This window comes from Schistocerca serialis, chromosome 4, assembly GCF_023864345.2.
Source record: "Schistocerca serialis cubense isolate TAMUIC-IGC-003099 chromosome 4, iqSchSeri2.2, whole genome shotgun sequence".
Classification (NCBI taxonomy): Eukaryota; Metazoa; Arthropoda; class Insecta; order Orthoptera; family Acrididae; genus Schistocerca; species Schistocerca serialis.
Window position 1 is genome coordinate 451740762 of NC_064641.1, and position 20565 is coordinate 451761326.

The following is a 20565-nucleotide window of genomic DNA, read 5'->3' on the forward strand; positions in this document are numbered from 1 at the left end:
AGGAGATGAGTATGACACTTGTCGGAATGTCATGGTGTTTCAACACTATCACCTGAGAGCTTTTCATTCATATTTCACTACATTTATATTACAATATTATTCTAATTTACTCTGTTAATACACACGGACAGGTATACTTGTAATCTGTCTCAATCCCACCTTGTGAATGGGACGTTAAACATAAACCTTCCTTCCTTCTATCACACCATTTTCAACACAGCAGACTATTGTGGGCTTGAAGATAAGTGAAACTAAGAGTAAAAACCAGCAGAAGGAATAATCTCATCAAATAGACGTGGTTTAGAAAGTATATATTTTGTTTGCATAAGTACCTTATATGATGAAGACGTTCTTGTTTAGAGAATGTCCTTGACTGAGAATTTTCGTTCACACTATACGTAATCTTTTAATAGGTTTCTAAATGTGCCTTCTTTACACCTTCTACTGTGAAACACACTCTTTATTACACAGAAAATATGGATGCACTGTATTCACTTGATATTTCACAATTACAGTCCGCACTCAGTCTTCGTAAATTGTAGAAGACGCCAAGAGAATAAGCCATGGATTCCAGAGTAAGGCAAATCCCTCAGTAATCCGTAGAACACTACACTAAAACGAAGCCTAGTTGAAATCCAGTAAATAGCTAGGTCACGAAAATGCGGTCTTATTGGAGACTTGAGCACAACAAAATTTGAAACGACTTTCATTCGGGTTTTGTCTACCGCATGACGTCAGTGGCCAGAAGACCCCAGTGAGAGTCCACAGGCCCCTCTTACTGGTTACTAGCCGCCGGAAGAGTCGTTAATAATGGATGTTTCAGGAAGTCGACCTCGCTGTCTGGTGATACAGATACAACGTCTCCACCATCCATTTTTAACTGGCCGTAGGGCCAGAAGTGTCCCTGTTGGTATCGTGATCGCTAAACTGACAGGGGGAGGTGTTGGTGGGCATATCAGCTAAATGTCTGCTCTCCATCTCAATCTCTGGCGTCACTGTGCCTTCTGGTTTTGGTGGAGTGATGGGGTGCTGATGCTGGATTATTGTGGTCTGTGATTCCATGCTGGAAATCGGCGATGCTGAAGGTGGGAAAAGATCCCATTCCGTGGGGAACCAGCTGCAACGATGCTGAACCTGAGGTCTTCCAGGCATCTAATTTTGTATAGAGCTGGTCTACGGTCAGTGGTGGTTATCTTGTGGAGGAAGTCGCTAAATGTGGGTGCAGCTGGTTGGAGTGTCATGCCAGAACGGCATTAGTGGCGTCCGCTGTGCACGTCTGCCGTGTGTGTGGCTCTGATGACATTTCGTATCTATTCAGGGACTCTCCCGAAGGTGTAAGCCCATACCCCTGTGCCCACCTAGTAGCAGGGGCGACACTTGGCTCTCATGGATGTATTTCAGGCCTGTGGAGGTCCTAGAGGGTACAGCGTCGGCAGCCAAAAAGCAGTTCCACCAGAGAGCATCCTTCAATCGGCGTGGTCCAGTAGGAGGCCAGGAACTGAATTGGGATGTTGGCCTTGGGTGCAGCTAAAGCATCTTCCACGTCGGCAAAATAAAGATGAGAGTAATCCACTCACCTTGACTACTGGAGACTGGGTGGAATGGCTCCTTTACCGGGTGCGTTCTGCCGTTCCAAGTGCAGAAATCCTTGAACATACTGGATGAAAACTGGTGGCCATTGCCCCAAATGGTTGTATCTTGGACCGATACAATGGCGAATATTTTCTGGAAGGTGCTTACTGTCTCTGTTGCTATCATATTTGACATTCGAACTACGCAAGGAAATTTGGAAAGTGAGTCAATGACAACGAGCCACATCTCTGAGGAAGAAGAAGGCAAAGTCCACATGGACACGCTCACATGGGCGCTGCGGGGTTGGCCAGGCGGGGATAGTTGTGGAGGTACTGGCAGCGCCAACGCACAAGTGTCACAGGAGCGGGCTGTCCTCTCGATGTCCTGAGTGATGTGGCAAGGGGGCCTGCAGCTTCGCGAGCGCATCCATGCAGGTCATCCCCCAGGGTGAGGTTTAGGTAGTGGCGGCAGGACGATCGTCGTCTGTCAGCATCAGGACTCCGAGTACCATCTGGATCCTGTTTTTTGGAGAACAATACATCCACAGTTCTGGAAGGGAGCGGTGTGGAAGGTGTTCCAGCCAATCTTGCTGAACGTATTTCTTAACTTGCTGGAGGATAACGTCTTCAGCTGTACCCTCGCAATTATGGATAACTAAAGTGCAGCTATTTACAGAAGTGGGCTGTAATTGTAATACGACAGCGTAACTTGGTAGATGTGCTAATGCATCTATGCAGAACCGATTTATGCTGGAAAGAGGAAGGCGTCCTATCCAACTGGAAGTTATCAACGAGGTTGCTGTTGCTGCAGCTGACCGGGTGCATGTCTCCCAGATACTGCTGGTACTCGTGCGCTGCCACAACGATTGTCCGTCCCATAATCAACAGTAAGGAACGTTTCTCAGTCTGTTTTACACTCGTACCCTTACAAGATCCACGGAGTGCAGCAACTGTAACTTCACGCGTTGCTGCAAAGTTCTGCATTTTCTCTTCAGTTTATAACACAGATCGAAATTGATGAAATGTGGCCGGTCAATATTTTATGGAGTCACGAGGCGAATTTTACACTAAAGGGTGCAGTGAATACACAGAACTGCAGAATTTGGGTTACTGTTAAACCGCGTATTGCGCACAGAGAGCCATTGCACTCGTCGTATCTGACTGTGTGGTGTGGATTCACAAGTACCTTTATGCTCGGTCCGTTCTTCTTTAAAGAGAATACACCCAGTGGGCCTGTCAGGCGTACTGAGACCTCTGCACGTTATGGAGACCGCCTTGCACAGCATGTGATTCCTGCTTTGGAGGAGCGTAACTGTGTGGTAACCACTGTTTCATACAAGATGGAGCAGCACCTCATGTCGCTCGTCCAATGTAAGATCTGCTTAATGCAACCTTCCACGAACATGGTATCTCCAGACGTTTTCGAGATGCATGCTTGCAGGATCACCCGATCTGAATCCACGTGATTTTTGGCTCTGGGGAATCTAAAAGAACGCATTTACATGTTCAGTCTCTACCTGATATGCAGGCCAGTGTACAGGGACATGTTGCTCAGATTCCACCGGAACTGCTACAAGCAACTCTTGATCACTTCGTTTTAGGTACGTAGCATCTCGTCGACGTCTCCGGTGATCATATTGAACGAATTTTGTAAGCAGCGGTTAATAATAATATCAACATTGTGTCTTTCTCACTTCTTTGACCTTTTCTGCCCATGTCCTGCTTCTAATCCAGCACATATCGTAACTTTTCTATATGTCTTTCATGAAATTAATGCACCAGATTTGTAACTGGTGGCCAAAATTGTAACCAGTTTTTTTCCAGCTTAATTCGTTCGTATTAACACATTAGCATATCTACCAAGTTTCTCTGCCATACGATAATTATAGCCCACACTGGACCTCTCTGAATAGCTGCACTTCAATTATAACCACCCAGTGTTTACATCACACAATAACGACTCAGAATAGGATTGTTTAGAGTTATGGTTTTCAAACAAAAGTCTACACTTACATGTTACCTCTTCGAGATCAATTGGCCATGCAGCATATGAGTGATACCATATGTTACAACAGCGAAAAATTGGTAGCCTAGCTCCTAGAACATTTGTTTGCTGCTCATTTTGCTTGGACAGTAAACAGTTGGTTTCAGAGAAACCTGAACACTCAGATTTATCGAAAGGAGTAATTTTCGTAGAAGAGACAGTATTTGGCAGTTAATAAATAGCACGAAAGCACACTGTTTAGTAACGCATGTTATGCTACTGGCCTGTAAGTGGAGCACCAGACGTCTGTAGTGTGAATTCCAGTCTTTGTCTTCTGGAGGAAATGGCGTGAGTGGTGGAGATGTATGCTGTGCCCGCTTGATGAACAGCTGTAGTATAAGCACTTCCTGTTTTTGTTGTTGATATTCCAGAATTTGCTTTTGTAGTTCTTCTTGTCGTGCCTGGTGCTGCACCTGTTGCATCCGTTGTTCTTCTTGTTGTGGCTGCTACTGCATTTGAAGTTGCATCTCTTGCTGCCACAGTTTCGTGAGCACTGAACTTAAGTTTGTTATCATCAAATGCTTGCTAAATTAAAGTCCTTATCATCAATACTACACCTGCTACAGCGCAATACACTCTTTATTATACAAAAAGACGTGGACGCATGGTACTCACAGTTCACAGTTTCAGTCTACACTGTGTTATCGCATACTGTAGAACGCACCAAGAGAATGATTCAGAAAGTCCACGGTCAAGCAAATCCGTCAATAATCCGTGAAATACAAATTCAAAACGCAGTCCAATTGAAATCCAGTAAACAGTGAGGTGACAAAAGTATAGTGTAAGCAGTGTAGAGACGTTAGCACGGCACGATTCGAAGTGTTGTGCGGCGGCACGTTGGCCGCGTTTTATCTTCGGTTTTACTGCAGCAGCCAGGCCCATGTGACGGCCGGCAGTCATTCATAGCAGACATTGCAGGATATCGACTTTCCTGTCTAATGACAGAAATATAGCAGCTTTGTTTTCTATGTCTTTACCGTATGTCAAAGTTCTTCCAAGTTAAGACTGGGATGGTGATCATAAACTAGAAATGATAGCATTATTTCGATTTAGTTTAAGCCATTTAATTTCAGGATGATTATCAGTCTTATTGCGTATATTTTAGGCATGTAAGTTTCTGCTTAACAATGTTCTTAACTGTACCCTGAGTGGCTTCCTGCGAATGGTCTTAGCGTCAATTTTAAAAAGCCACATATTCAGTTCTCCACATCTATGGGTACTGCACAAGCAAAAAATGTAACACATGGTGAGAAAATAATGAATAGGGTGGAAACTTCAAAATTCTTTGCTGTCCATTTTGAGTATAATTTAAACTGTGATGATATTTTGAAGCTTCTACAACAGCTTACTTCAGCCATATTAGAATTCAGAATAATTACAAATCTTGGAGAGAAACAAATCAGTAGGTTGACATATTTTGTATATTTTCATTCAATAATGTCATATGGAATAATGTCCTGGGGTAACTCACCTCTAAGAAAGAAAGTGTTCATCGCTCAAAAACGTGCTGCAAGAGTGACATGTGATGCACAACCACGATCATCTTGTAGGCATCTGTTTAAGGAGTTGGGCATTCTCAATAATGCTTTACACTACATTTATTCCATCATGAAGTTTGTCGTAAATTGTCCACTGCAGTTCTAAAGGAACAATGATGCTCATAAATAGGATAGCGGAGAGAAAAATAGCATTCACTTCTCCATGTTAATGTTGTCTTTAGCACAAAAATGTGTGCAGAATGCTCCAACTAAACTTTTTGATAACTTAAATCGGTGATAAAAAATGTCTTAGAGATAGTAAAACAAAATTGGGAAACAATCTAAAAAAGTTATCCGTGACAAATCCTCCTATTCCGTAGAAACATTTCTATTACTGTAATGTGTAAAAGGTGTTGAAAAGACTATCTATAGTGTAAATAATACTTGAAACATGGGGCTAAGTAACTAATCAACTTGTGGCGTTACTTTTGAAGCACACAATCGTTTCATAGACGCATAATGAGCAGACACTCGAAACATTTTGTTGTCTGAATTTATTTGTGCTAAATGTCTTCGAGGATAACGTATAGTGCGTCGGGAAAGTTTCTTCTGTTGTTTCACCAATATATCTGTGTGTATATGGGATTCATTTCCCCATATTATGGTGCACTAGATAGATGTGGGCAGAATACGTAATTAGCACTTTTAGTTTACAGAGTATGCAGCAATTATCCCAGTCCATTTCTGTCTTAGGAATATGTTTGTCTCTGCGTTGTAGCAAATTTTATTGATGTGATTCTTCCATGTCATACGCCTATCGACCGTAATGCCAAGGAATTTTTAATTCGCTACCTCTGTTTCACTGAATCTGCATATATAAGACAGATATTATTTGGCTGTAGTGATCTCTTTGCATGTACTGATTGTGTGTGGCATTTTAAGAGCTGCTTTTTTCGTCATTCTTGTGAATGGTTTGATGTGGGCCGCTACATCCTTAGTTATTTGTTGTATATATCAAGGCCTCTGTCTTATCGTATAGTTGATTCACTTTACGGCTCCCTTCTAACATGGCAATTTTTTTTTGTGAGGTCTTACCCCATGTCCTATCATCCCGTCAGTTTTCCACATATCCCTTTTTTCACTGATAATTCTATAGAGAGTCTCATCATTTGTTATCTTGTTAGCCCTCTTACTTTTCTTCTTCTTTCTGAACATCACACAGCAAACGCTTCGACTGCTTTTCCTATTTTCCTGCAATCCATGAAATACTTCCATACAGCGCAGTGCATCGGGCATTCATTCTCATAAATTCCTTTCTCAAATTAAAGTCTTTTTTTATACTAGCAGACTTCATTTGACAAGGAACTCACCGTTTGCTTGTGGTAGTCTGCTTCTTATGTCCTCTTTGCTTCGTCCATCATTCGTTATTTCGATTTTAAGGTAGCAGAATTCGTTCACTTTGTGTACCGCGTGGTTTCTAATGTTGTTATCGAACTAGTCTCTCTCTCCTCTTCAATACTTTCTTCTTTCTGTTGTTCGCTCCCAGTTCATATTCTGTGTTCAGTAGGTGTTCCTTCAGTTCAGTAGGTCTTGTCATTCTTTCTCACCTTCACTGCCGACAGCGGTACAACCTGCGAATCTTATTATTGACATCGCATTTACAAACAAATTGCTATCGGTGAATTATGTACTAGCCTCTTCAGCTCTCTACGAGTGAGTGTAGCCTGCATACAGTATTAAGTAGCCGCCTAATACTGAAAGCGTAACATATATCAGTTACATACAGAATGAAGAACAGTGAGTCTAGCAATGATAATTCAAAATAAATATATAAATTACTGTGAGAAATACAATCCAGTGATTTCAAAAGAACCAAGAAGAAGAACGAAAGATGACTTCCAGAAAGTTAGAGTGATTATGCACAGAAGCGCCAAAGAAACAGGTATAGGCATACGTATTCAAATACAGTGATATGTAAACAGGCATAATACGGCGCTGAGGTCGGCAACGCCTATATAAGACAACAATTGTCTGGCACAGTTATTAGATCGGTTGCTGCTGCTACACTGTGCAGGTTATCAAGATTTAAGTAAGTTTGAATGTGGTATTATATTCGACTCACGAGCGATGGGATACAGCGTCTCCGATGTAGCGATGAAGTGAAGATTTTCCGGTACGACCATTTCACGAGTGTACCGTGAGTATCAGGAATCTGGTAAAACACCAGATCTCCGACATCGCTGCAAGAACGGGACCAACGACGAAAGAAGAGAATCAATCAACGTGACAGAAGTGCAACCCTTCGGCAAATTGCTGCAGATTGCAATGCCGGGCCATCAACAAGTGTCAGCGTGCGAACCATCCATCGAAACATAATCGAAACGGGCTTTCGGAGCCGAAGGCCCACTCGTGAACCCTTGATGACTGCACGACACAAAGCTTTATGCCTCGCCTGCGCCCGTTAACACCGACATTGGACTGTTGATGACTGGAAATGTGTTGCCTGGTCGGACGAGTCTCGTTTCAGATTGTATCGAGCGGATGACGTGTGCGGGTATGGAGACAACCATCCATGGATCCTGCATGTCAGCAGCGAACAGTTCAAGCTGGTGGAGGCTCTGTAATGGTGTGGGGCGTTTGCAACTGGAGTGATATGGTACACCTGATACGTCCAGAAACGACTCTGACAGTGCGTAAGTATCCTGTCTGACCACTTGCATCCATTCATGTCCATTGTGCATTTCGACGGACATGGACAATTCCAGCAGGACAATGCGACACCTCGCAACTCCAGAATTGCTACAGAGTGGCTCCAGAAACACTCTTATGAGTTTAGACACTTCCGCTGGCCACCAAACTCCCCAGACTTGAACATTATTGACCATATCTAGGATTCCTTGCAACGTGCTGTTCAAAAGAGGTCTCCATGCCCTCGTACTCTTACGGATGTATGGACAACCCTGCAGGGTTCATGGTGTCAATCCCCTCTAGCACTACTTCAGACATTAGTCGAGTCCACGCCACGTCATATTGCGGCACTTCTGCGTGCTCGCGGGGGCCCTAGACGATATAAGGCAGGCGTACCAATTTCTTCGGCTCTTCAGTGGACATTGAGGTAATTAAGCGTTTTGGAGAGAACGGAAGATATACGAGATTCTGATGATTGCGTTTTATAGATGTTTGAATTTTGCTGTTTTTAACAAAATTCTTCTCAGAAATTTCTAATCAGGGCGCTAAAACTCACGTTGTTGATACCATTTAAGAACAAATTATCTTCATCGTGCAGAATATGTTGAGCAGTAGTTGTAAATTTACTCTTGTGGAGTGCACGCGTGATATTCTGATGCGAAAGTTAAACTATGACGGATTGGCCGACACAATATGATATTTGTTTCTGTCTTAATATATGCCAACTTTATGTTAACCACAGAAAAACAGGGACTCTGAAACTGAAGGAGTCAAGCATGGTGCACCACAAAGTTCTTTATAGAATGCTTTATTGTTTGTTATACATTATGATGTCAAACTTGCACTGTCACAGAATGATTTTTTCCTTCTTGTCTGTGATACAGATATTGCAATTAAAGACAATATTAGTCCTCCTGTGAACTATAGAAACAAATATAGGAGGCATATAGTGTTCGTTAATGGGAACTACAATCAGATAATAACAGGAACTGGTAAACCCACGTCGGAGACATAATTATGACACATCAGCTGTACACCGTTGATGGTTACAATATCTTTGTTTATAAAGTGTCTGTATCTTCATATTACAATGCATGCATGTCTGAAGGAACAGACGCTGTTCTGACGATTATAGCTGTGGTAAACTTTACGAAATGGATTCGCATTTTGCAAATTCAGCCTGACATCAGTTGTTCGTGACAGACAAAAATTTGTACTGAACCGGGACTCGATCTCGTGTTTCCCGCTTACTTGCCCTAACTGCCTGTTTTTTTTTCCAACATCTTTTTGCCTTAAGAAAGTAGAGCGGTTAGCTTTAGGTTGGTGGAGACAGGGTGGACAGGGCCCGCAATCGGAGGCCTGGCCACTATGTGTGCCCCATCCTGTCCCTCAACCGCCCCCACCGAATTCTTTTTATTTTATTTTATTTTATTTTTTTGGAACAGGGAGGCAGGTTAAACAATCAATGTTTCTTTATTCGTGCAACTGTGCCCTTCTATGGGTAAAGAGAGTGTAAATACAACGTAAAGTCTGCCCTTCCGGCAGAACCAACATTAGATACTACATCCGCGATTACCAGCGGCAGACGTCCGAGCTTTTTTTTTTTAAAAAAAAATAAAGAAGCGTCGGCTATCCGAGCACACCTCCAGGCCCGATCTAAACTTTTGTCTGTCCCAGAATCCACAACCCTTACTCTGGCACATTTCGTGATTCCCACACAGGGAGATACAGATATTTTATCGTCATTTTAGCCCAGCAAGGAATGGATACATCATTGATGGAAAGTACAGACACTGTATAAACACAGAAATTGAAACCCTCAACGGGCTAAAATGTTCATATAATATTAGTCTCTCCTTGTGCCGCAATCACGAAATCTGCGAGCATAAAAGTTGTGGACCACGTGACATACGGAAGTTTGCGTCGGACCTGGAGGCGTGCTCGGATAGCCGATGTGGTTAAGGCGACCACTCGCGATAAGCGGAAAATCCGGGATCGTGTCCCGGTCCGACACCAATTTTCATCTGTCTCAAACAGTTGACGTCATACCGGATTTGTAAAACTCGACACAATTTCATACCATCTGCTATTCTTATAATTACTGCTATGAGCTATTTTGAAAAGAAGGAATTAGTAAATTCTAAACGTTTTCATTCACCAATGAGTTACTGAATCTTAATTTTTTTACGTGGGGGAAGAGGCGGATCTGGGATTCGAGTTAAAGAGGAAACATTTTCAGATTACATTATTATGTTTTAAAATTTGTGTTTCGTGTTAACCTTGAAACGTTCTGCAGTTCTCTTCAAAGCTTTTGATATTCTGACATCTGCTTCACAATACATATACCAGTTGCTTTTAACACAGTGTCCCATACTCTCAAAGGAGATATTATTGGTTAAAACTATAAACTTACATCCGGAAATAAATACCTGTTGAGAAATGGATCACTGAAATTTTTCGGGAATGATCAGCACTCGCTTGTCAGAAGTAAAGGCTGTCTTCCTGTTGACGTTCGTGACTCATTCCTTATTTTTCTTTTTTAGAAACTTTTATTATTGGTGAAATCTTCTCATACTCCCATCCGGGTGATGTTTCGGTGAGTGTCACTCTCATCATCTTCTGGTGCTAGGATTGGAGTGTTTGTGCAGCCAGTCACCAGTCCACGAGAGTCACCTTTAGGAATGGAACTGAAAAGCACTTCGTGTTAGACGGAACTTGTTACTTTTTAGAAGTTCTTCCCCTTTTCGAGAATCCTAGTTTTCATGCTGTCACTGTTATGACCTGACGAAACAACAATCGTGCAGTATACTGCAACTGTGGGCTCTTTGACTGCGCTGGGAGATGGTGGAGTGGGACTAAGAGATATGAAACAGAAGTTCACTTTATTACAAGAATGATTAAAAGGTTCTCTTAACTTTATGCTATCCATTGCTAAAGGACCAAGCATCACTTGAAGGACACATTTACTAAACTCTAAGCTTGAAGTACAAAGTTCAGAATGGCAGTTCAATATAAGATATGAGTAACCCATGTGTGCTAACTAGATGATGTTGTGTGCTCGACCGGAGGTCACGAACTGGGCCGAGCCTTCCTCTAATCGGCTGTGTATTGGCCTCCGTGCGGTGGCGCTGAGGCGCTGCGAGAGAGGGAGTGACTTGGCCAGCGCCTCCCATACGGGCTTTGCGGAATGCCGCGAGACATCGTTAGCTCTTCTGGTGTCGACGCGAGGTGCCGACTTTGTTACGGCACCGCGATCTTTGGATTATACCACAATCATATTCTCCGAAAATCAGCCGAAATTTTTGAAATTTATAGTAAACGCTTCTAATAAAACGTTGCATGCGGGATGTTATATTCCCATTTCCACCTCCCTTTTCCCTCCCCAGCTTCCCTTCGATACGCGCCGGTGTGTACGACGGAATATTCGGCACATTCGCTGCTATTATTTAACGAAACCACTGGGATATATTCAAGCCTTCCTGATACAAACAGTGTTTCAGGATGAATAGTAAATATTGTTGGAGGTAAATAAATGTCGTGTGACTAAGGCCTCCGGTCGGGTAGACCGTTCTCCGGGTGCAAGTCTTTCAAATGGTTCAAATGGCTCTGAGCACTATGGGGCTCAACTGCTGAGGTCATAAGTCCCCTAGAACGTAGAACTACTTAAACCTAACTAACCTAAGGACAACACACACATCCATGCCCGAGGCAGGATTCGAACCTACGACCGTAGCGGTCGCGCGGTTCCAGACTGTAGCGCCAGAACCGCTCGGCCACCAGCGGCCGGCCAAGTCTTTCGATTTGACGTCACTTCGGTGACTTGCGCGTCGATGTAGATGAAATGATGATGATGAGGACGACACAACACCCAGTCCCTGAGCGTAGAAAATCTCCGACCCAGCCGGGAATCGAACCCAGGCCCTTAGGATTGACATTCTGTCGCGCTGACCACTCAGCTACCGGGGGCGGACTTGTTACAGGTAGTAGTATAAACTAATTCGCATAATATATTCCTTATTAAACTACAAGTGTCCATTTTATATTGGTTACACAGATACACCTGGTTACCGAGATACAGCTGCTGTTACAGGAATAAATTTTCATTTCTCGTGTTGATACTCCAGTTGCTATGGGTTTATCTATCGTCTTTTACGTTTTCACGCTGCGCTTGAGAACACACAATTCAAGTTTTCAACTGTGGTTGTGATTTGTTGGTCAGTACTGCATCGTTTAAGCATAACGTACATAGAAATGTTGAGTATTTGTGTACCGGTTTTGTAATGGAAACGTGCTGTTTCTCGTAGGAAAAACAGGCGACGATTTTCTCACCGCAGAGTGTCAGATTCAGGATCATTTACTCCTGTTTCCACTAAACTATGTGAGACTAGTCGAGTGCCCAGCAGTCGTATTTAATCTGAACCTACAAATCAAAAGAAATGCAGATGAAGCAGATAATGTTATTCAGTTGCTGCTTCAACAAGCAGACACAGAATTTAATCTACAACTATCGCTGTTCAGCATACAAGAATATGAAGGACATCATTTACGCACGACCTCTATGATTGTCATTTTCATCGGGTTCAGCAACTTTTGGAGGGTGTTTAATGCAAACGATTGCAATTTTGCCGTTGGATACTCGCATATTGGAGTCAGGCACACGATCTGGTTCCACTTGTCGGCTTTGAGCAGTGACGCCCTGTGTGAGGTCATTAGTTTGCTGGTGAAGCCACTACTCTCGACGATGTCAATAACACAAGTAACTGACATCCGTGGCCCGACAAAAACCTACCTCATTTTATTGTGGCGCATTTTGAAGAATGCATCTTTATAAATGTATGGTGCAGTGTGATAGATATGAATTAGACTGGGCCTGTTGTGTTACCGCACCATCTTACAGCGTCCCGTTATGTAGACTTTCTAGAAAACGAGCTTCCAGCATCACTGGAAGCGGTTCCTATCGTTTCAAGCATAGATATGTTGTTCCATCAGGCGGGGCTCTTGAACCTTCTAGTCGTCAGGTGTCTCATCATCTAAACCTAAAATTTCCCGGAAATTGGTTTGGCCACTAAGGTCCCTGGTCCTAACCCCCGAAGAGTTTTGCCTGTGATAATGACTGAAGGGCGAAGCCTATAAATACAAAGAAGAGGAGCTGATCCTTTAGATTATTAGCAGTACTGCCCTCATAAAGAAACGACAAGACCCCATTAGGACAGCTGCACGTTGTGTTGTCTAGAGAACTGGAAAGTGAAGTGAAGTCGAAGGTAGAGTTAATGAAAATCAAGCTTGAACCTGACTGATCATTCGGTGAATAAGGTTACATGTATGCAAGAATAGCAAAAATGCTGGGTGGAGGCGCTGCGAGGTCGGCTGTGGGGAAAACCTGCAATTTGTATGAAGAAACGGGGTCAACGAAAAATGCTCCAAGAACCGGCAGAAAACCAATATTGACTGATATGGATAACTGTAATAGAACTTGTCGTATTTCTCTGCAAGATCATCGCCGAATCGAAAAAGATGGATATGCCATCTTGAAGACTTTAAGGGCTGAAGCTTCTGATGGAAAGGTGAGATAAAAATTTTGTGAAAATGGTTTGATAGCGAGGGCTCCAAGTACGAAAAGAAGCGTTATTGAACAAAATGCAGAGGCAGAAACGTATGAAACGGACTAGGGAGTGGACGCAAGAAGACGCAGCTAAAGACATTTGGAGTGACGAGACTAAGACCATTATCTTTGGAAGCGATGGAATTAAGTTCGTTCGTCGTCGTCCAGGCAAAGACTTGTTGCCCGAGTGCACCACTGCCACTATGAAGCATCCCATCAGCGTCATAGTGTGTGGTTACATGGCAACACGTGACATTGGGTGTCTGCAAAGTGTTGCAGGTCAACATTAACGAGAAATATTACCAAGAAGAAGGCTTAATATTGAAAATGATGCCCTCTATTCATGATTCGTTTCAGGGTAAGAACGATCAGCGCAACTTTCAGCTACACAGTGCGCCATGTCACAGCACTATAGTTAATAAGCAGTGGTTTCCTGGCCATGGAATTAGCGTGCTGACTTTGCCTGCTAGCAGTCACGACCTTAATCTGATCCAGAACTTGTAGTCAGGACTGAAAATTTGGTTTCACAACGGTATCTCAAAAACAAGAGAGAGCTGCTACAGACCCTCGTCAGTTCATTTTTCAGAGTCATTAAACCAAAAGATCTCCGACATCTGGTATACCCGATATCGTGCAGAATCGAGGCAGCGATTAAATCAACAGGATATTCCGGGAAATACTGAGAAACATTGCAATAATTTTTTTACCATTTAACTCGAAAGTTTCTGAAATTGTTAGGTTGTGAGTATCTTGTTTGAAATATTACTAAATTTTTAATGTTAACCATAATTTTCAAATATCAGACATTAGGAAACTTTACTTGAAAATTTCTACTGAATTATTCTCTCCGCAGGATTGTTCATGTACGCATTCGACACTTGTATTGCACACATCTCGTCCTCCACCTCCACCCTCTCTATTTCGTCCTCTCCACCATCCCCCCCATCATCTCTCTTTTCACTTCATCCGCCCACTTTCAACTGTCCCTCTCCCCCTTCCCACTCTCCTGTCTCTTTATCTCCTCCTCAACCCCCCCCCCTCCCCCTCTGTCCATTTCCCCTGGCCCCTCTTCTGTCCATTTCCTGCTACCCTTATATCTGTCTATCTCATCCTCCCTCTCTCTCACTGTTCATCTCCTGCTTCCACTCTCTACACTCAGTCGTGCCCATCTACAGGTGTAACCCCTGCAAGATATGCCAATAATACCCACACAACACGCCTCGTCCCCTCTCTATCTGTCCTTCTCCTCATCCCTGCTCTCTGTTGATCTCCTCCTCCCTTCTCTCTCTCTCTGACCACCACCTTCTTCCTAATGTTTCTGTCCACCTCATCTTCCTCTATTTTTCTGTCTATCCCCACGAATTCTCTGTCCAACTTCTCCTCCCCCTTTTTTGGTCGACTTCATCCTTCCCCCTCCTCACTGTCATTTCCTCCCCCAACTCTCTATGCCCAGTCGTGCTGATAGGCCTGTGTAGCCACTACAGGCCATGCTGTTGTTACACTATGTCGTCAAAAGTATCCGGATACCCCCAAAACATACGTTTTTCGTATTAGTTGCATTGTACTGCCACCTACTACCAGGTAGTCCATATAAGCGACCTCAGTAGTCATCAGACATCGTGAGAGAGCAGAATGGGGCAGTCCGCGTAACTCACAGACTTCGAACATGGTCAGGTGATTGGGTGTCACTTGTGTCATGCATCAGTATGCAACATTCCTACACTCCTGAACATCCATAGGTCCACTGTTTCCAATGTGATAGTGAAGTGAAAACGTCAAGGGACATGACAGCACAAAAGCATACAGGCCAACCTTGTTTGTTGACTGACAGAGACCACCGACAGTTGAAGACAGACGTAATGTGTAAAAGGCAGACATCTATCCAGACCATCACACAGAAATTCCATGCACTGCAAGCACTATGACAGTTAGGCGGGATGTGAAAAAACTTGGATTTCATGGTCGAGCTGCTGCTCGTAAGCAACACATCACGCTGGTAAATGCCAAACGACACCTCGCTTGGTGTAGGGAGCGTAAACATTGGACGACTGAACAGTGAAAAAACATTGTGTGGAGTGACGAATCATGGTACACAACGTGGCGATCCGATGGCAGAATGTGGGTATGCCGAATGCCCGGTAAACGTCATCTGCCAGTGTGTATAGTGCCAACAGTAAAATTCGGAGGCGTTGGTGTTACACTGTGGTTGTGTTTTTCGTGGAGGGGGCTTGTACCTCTTGATGTTTTGCGTGGCACTATCACAGCACAGGACTACATTGATGTTTTAGGCACCTTCTTGCTTCCCACTGTTGAAGAGCAATTCATGGATGGCGATTGCATCCTTCAACACGATCGAGCACCAGTTCATAATGCATGGCCTGTGGTGGAGTGGCTACATGGCAATAATATCCTTGTAATGGACTGGCCTGCACAGATTCCTGACCTGAATCCTATAGAACACCTCTTGGATGTTTTGGAACCCGATTTCGTGCCAGGCCTCACCAACCGACATTGATGCCTCTCCTCAGTGCAGCGCTCCGTGAAGAATGGGCTGCTATTCCCCAAGAAAACTTCCAGCACCTGATTGAACGTATGCCTGCGAGAGTGGAAGCTATCATCAGGGCTAAGGGTGGGCCAACACCCTACTGAATTCCAGCATTACCGATGGAGGAAGCCACGAACTTGTAAGTCATTTTCAGCCAGGTGTCCGGATACTTTTGATCACATAGTGTATCTGCACAACTTACCACGTCCCCTCTCTACCTGTCCATTTCCTTCTCCACATTGTCCCTGAGCGTCTCATACTCTCCTCTCTGTGTCCATCCCTTCCTAACCCCTCTTTTGATCGCCTTCCACCTCACTGCATGTCCATATCCTCCTCCCCTACTTGTCTGTCCACCTCATCCTGCGCCCCTATTACTGTCCATCTCCTCATCCCTCTGCTCAGCAGTGCTGATCTGAACGTGTAGATGCTCCAAGGCATGGGGATACTACCCACTTAAGGTGCTTATCATGCAGGACAGCCTACATGTTAGGAGTAGAAAACACTTACCTGGCCCTATCTCTACTCCTGTGGGAGGTAAGATTTTCTAACCCACACAGTGCTGATTCTCTTAGCGTAAACAGCAAGTGTACCAAATTTGGCTGAAATCGATCCAGCGTTTCATGAGGAGATGCTGCACAATCATACATAGATACATTCTGGTTTATATACTGTTCATAAGGATAACGATTGATATATACTAAAATAAACTCTGGATTGCAATATTCTGTGGATCACTACAACGTTTCTAGAAGTAATGCCACTTCTGTACTATTCATCGTGAAGCATCCCATATTTGTGGTGACCAGTTTTAGCTGCCTCACTGTGTATACCTCATATCAGCACATATTACATCGTGATATTTCAGAATTTTTAAGTTATTTTACGTTAATGTAATATACAGGATGTAAATTTTGAGTTGACAAACCAGAATAACTCAAACTAAGCTTCACACGAAAAAATGTATAGAATTTAATGTTGATTATTTTCGAGTGGGAAATCTGCTGGTGCTAAAATTAGCCTATCACCCCTGCACCTTGCGGGTGGGGTGGGAGGCAACTTTAAAATTTCATATGGGAACCCCCATTTTTATTGCAGAATCAGATTCTACATAAAAAACTAAGTGCAAAAATGGTTCAAATGGCTCTGAGCACTGTGGGACTCAACAGCTGAGGTCATCAGTCCCCTAGAACTTATAACTACTTAAACCTAACTAACATAAGGACATCATACACATCCATGCCTGAGGCAGGATTCGAACCTGCGACTGTAGCAGTCGCGCGGTTCCAGACTGAAGCGCCTAGAACTAAGTACATTTCGTATTAAACATTTGTTTTGATTCTTGGTAGTGGGCGCTGTAATTCGAGAAAATCCATGCTCTCATTTTTGCGTGGAACATGGTTACGGATAAATAAAAAATATTTACTTTATAAATTTTGATTCGCTAAAACTAAAACTCTCCCTCTCTCCCCATAGGGTGGGGTTTGAGAGAGAGGATTTAGAGTTTTACAAATGTTGACCCAAATACTACATTAATTTTTTCCGCAGATTTGGATAAGTTTTGCTTGTTTCGTGGTCATGAGGCCACACATCTTTTAATTATCAAAAGAATTATCTGTCTAGCTAACTAATTAACCAAACATCCTACTTAATAACGAGTGAACTCAGTTGTTATTTGTCCGTAACCATTTCCACGCAGAAATGAGAACATGGATTTCCTTGAATTACAGCGCCAACTACCAAGAATCAAAACAAATGTTTAAGACAAAATGTACGTAGTTTTTATGTAGAATCTCATTCTGCAATAAAAATGGGGGTCGCCATTTGAAATTTTAAAGTTGCCTCCCGCCCCACCCCCAAGGGGCTGAGGTGGCGCGCTAATTTTAGCACCAGCAGATGTCCCCCTCGAAAATAATCAACTTTGGATTGTACACATTTTTTCATGTGAAGCTTATTTTTCGAGTTATTCTGGTTTGTCAACTTAAAATTTACACCCTGTACAGGGTGTTACAGAAAGGTACGGCCAAACTTTCAGGAAACATTCCTCACACACAAAGAAATAAAATATGTTATGTGGACATGTGTCCGGAAACGCTTACTTTCCATGTCAGAGCTCATTTTATTACTTCTCTTCAAATCACATTAATCATGGAATGGAAACACACAGCAACAGAACGTACCAGTGTGACTTCAAACACTTTGTTACAGGCAATGTTCAAAATGTTCTCCGTTAGCGAGGATACATGCATCCACCCTCCGTCGCATGGAATCCCTGATGCGCTGATGCAGACCTGGAGAATGGCGTATTGTATCACAGCCGTCCACAATACGAGCACGAAGAGTCTCTACATTTGGTACCGGGGTTGCGTAGACAAGAGCTTTCAAATGCCCCCATAAATGAAAGTCAAGAGGATTGAGGTCAGGAGAGCGTGGAGGCCATGGAATTGGTCCGCCTCTACCAATCCATCGGTCACCGAATCTGTTGTTGAGAAGCGTACGAACACTTCGACTGAAATGTGCAGGAGCTCCATCGTGCATGAACCACATGTTGTGTCGTACTTGTAAAGGCACATGTTCTAGCAGCACAGGTAGAGTGTCCCGTATGGAATCATGATAACCTGCTCCATTGAGCGTAGGTGGAAGAATATGGGGTGCAATCAAGAAATCACCAACAATGCCTGCCCAAACGTTCACAGAAAATGTATGTCGATGACGCGATTGCACAACTGCGTGCGGATTCTCGTCAGCCCACACATGTTGATTGTGAAAATTTACAATTTGATCACGTTGGAATGAAGCCTCATCCGTAAAGAGAACATTTGCACTGAAATGAGGATTGACACATTGTTGGATGAACCATTCGCAGAAGTGTACCCGTGGAGGCCAATCAGCTGCTGATAGTGCCTGCACACGCTGTACATGGTACGGAAGCAACTGGTTCTCCCGTAGCACTCTCCATACAGTGACTTGGTCAACGTTACCTTGTACAGCAGCAACTTCTCTGACGCTGACATTAGGGTTATCGTCAACTGCACGAAGAATTGCCTCGTCCATTGCAGGTGTCCTCGTCGTTCTAGGTTTTCCCCAGTCGCAATTCATCGGCTGGAATGTTCCGTGCTCCCTAAGACGCCGATCAATTGCTTCGAACGTCTTCCTGTCGGGATACCTTCGTTCTGGAAATGTGTCTCGATACAAACGTACCGTGCCACGGCTATTGCCCCGTGCTAATCCATACATCAAATGGGCATCTGCCAACTCCGCATTTGTAAACATTGCACTGACTGCAAAACCACGTTCGTGATGAACACTAACCTGTTGATGCTACGTACTGATGTGCTTGATGCTAGTACTGTAGAGCAATGAGTCGTATGTCAACACAAGTACCGAAGTCAACCTTACCTTCCTTCAATTCGGCCAACTGGCAGTACATACTGACGAAACTAAAATGAGCTCTAACGTGGAAATTAAGCGTTTCCGGACACATGTCCACATAACAGCTTTTCTTTATTTGTGTGTGAGGAATGTTTCCTGAAAGTTTGGCCGTACCTTTTTGTAACACCCTGTATATCTCTGACTCCTTTGCACACTTTTAGAAACTGCACTCGACAGAGTATGATGAGTGCAGTGTAGTGCAGTGCTGATGTGCTCGTGACAGCCTGGTTGCCCCGCCCACAGGACCCGCCCAGCTACGGCATGTCGCGCTCGCCTTCGCCGGCGGTGGGCGCGTCGGCGGCTGCGGCTGCGGCGACGGTGCCGCTGCACGTGCACTCCGGGTCCGCCGGCCACGGCGGCCGCGCGCCGCTGTCGCGCGTGACGCGCCACACGCAGACGGAGCGGCGCGTGCCGCGCTGGCGCCAGCTGCTGTACTGCCTGGCGGGCGACGACGCCTTCCGGCGCCAGCGGCAGCGAGAGGCCGCACAGCGAGCCAGGGACGCCGCGGCGCCGCGCCACGTCAACAGCGTCTCGCAGATCGACCGCGCGGCGCGCGTCCTCTTCCCCGCCTCGTTCGGCCTTCTCAACGTCTGCTACTGGCTCGCCTACTACACCTACCAGGAGGAGTTCCAGTGGGACGACGCGGCGCTGCCCTCTGCCAAGCTCTAGCTCCACCCGCCTAGCCCAGTAATGTGGACGCCTGAGTAACAAAGTGGACTACGCATGATTTTGCCGATTTTTGCTTCTTGTAGTCCAAACAGAGATCTTTCAGGAACAAATGCACCATGTCGTGGAATGCAAACATATTTATAGGAAAACTATGGCCACCCTTTTCCCTTCCTGTTGCTGCTGTCTGCAGTTTTTCGGGAGAGGCTAGTGTGACTAGAAGGTTGCTGTGAACTAACTTCAAAATGATGTATCACTCGATGCCACCACGAAAGTCGACACCGATCGATCCCATAAGCTGCGAAGGGTACTAAGTTCTCAAGTGTGTGAGTGGACCTCGGAAATCGCGACATATTCCGAAGAAACGGCTAAATATCTGTAGCAAGCAGTAATATAATTGGCATTGCTGCTTATATGGCTTCCCACACCTTTGGAAATCGCTAAATATTAAAGAAAAGGTAAACATTTGTGTCAGCAAGAATAGAAATGTAGCTGCTCGTTCCATACGTAGCAATTTAACTATTCGTTTTTTAATGAGACTT

At 44.1% G+C, this 20565-nt stretch overlaps 1 protein-coding gene across 1 annotated transcript in view; it reads left to right on the top strand.

Annotated features, from left to right (window-relative positions):
• The window catches only part of LOC126474531 (gamma-aminobutyric acid receptor alpha-like), a 192281-nt gene extending 172255 nt beyond the window's left edge, over positions 1-20026 (top strand). The window contains exon 9 of the mRNA XM_050102002.1: positions 19601-20026. Coding sequence (XP_049957959.1) covers positions 19601-20026 — 426 coding nt within the window. The remainder of the gene's footprint in view (positions 1-19600) is intronic.
• Positions 20027-20565: the final 539 nt, after the last annotated feature.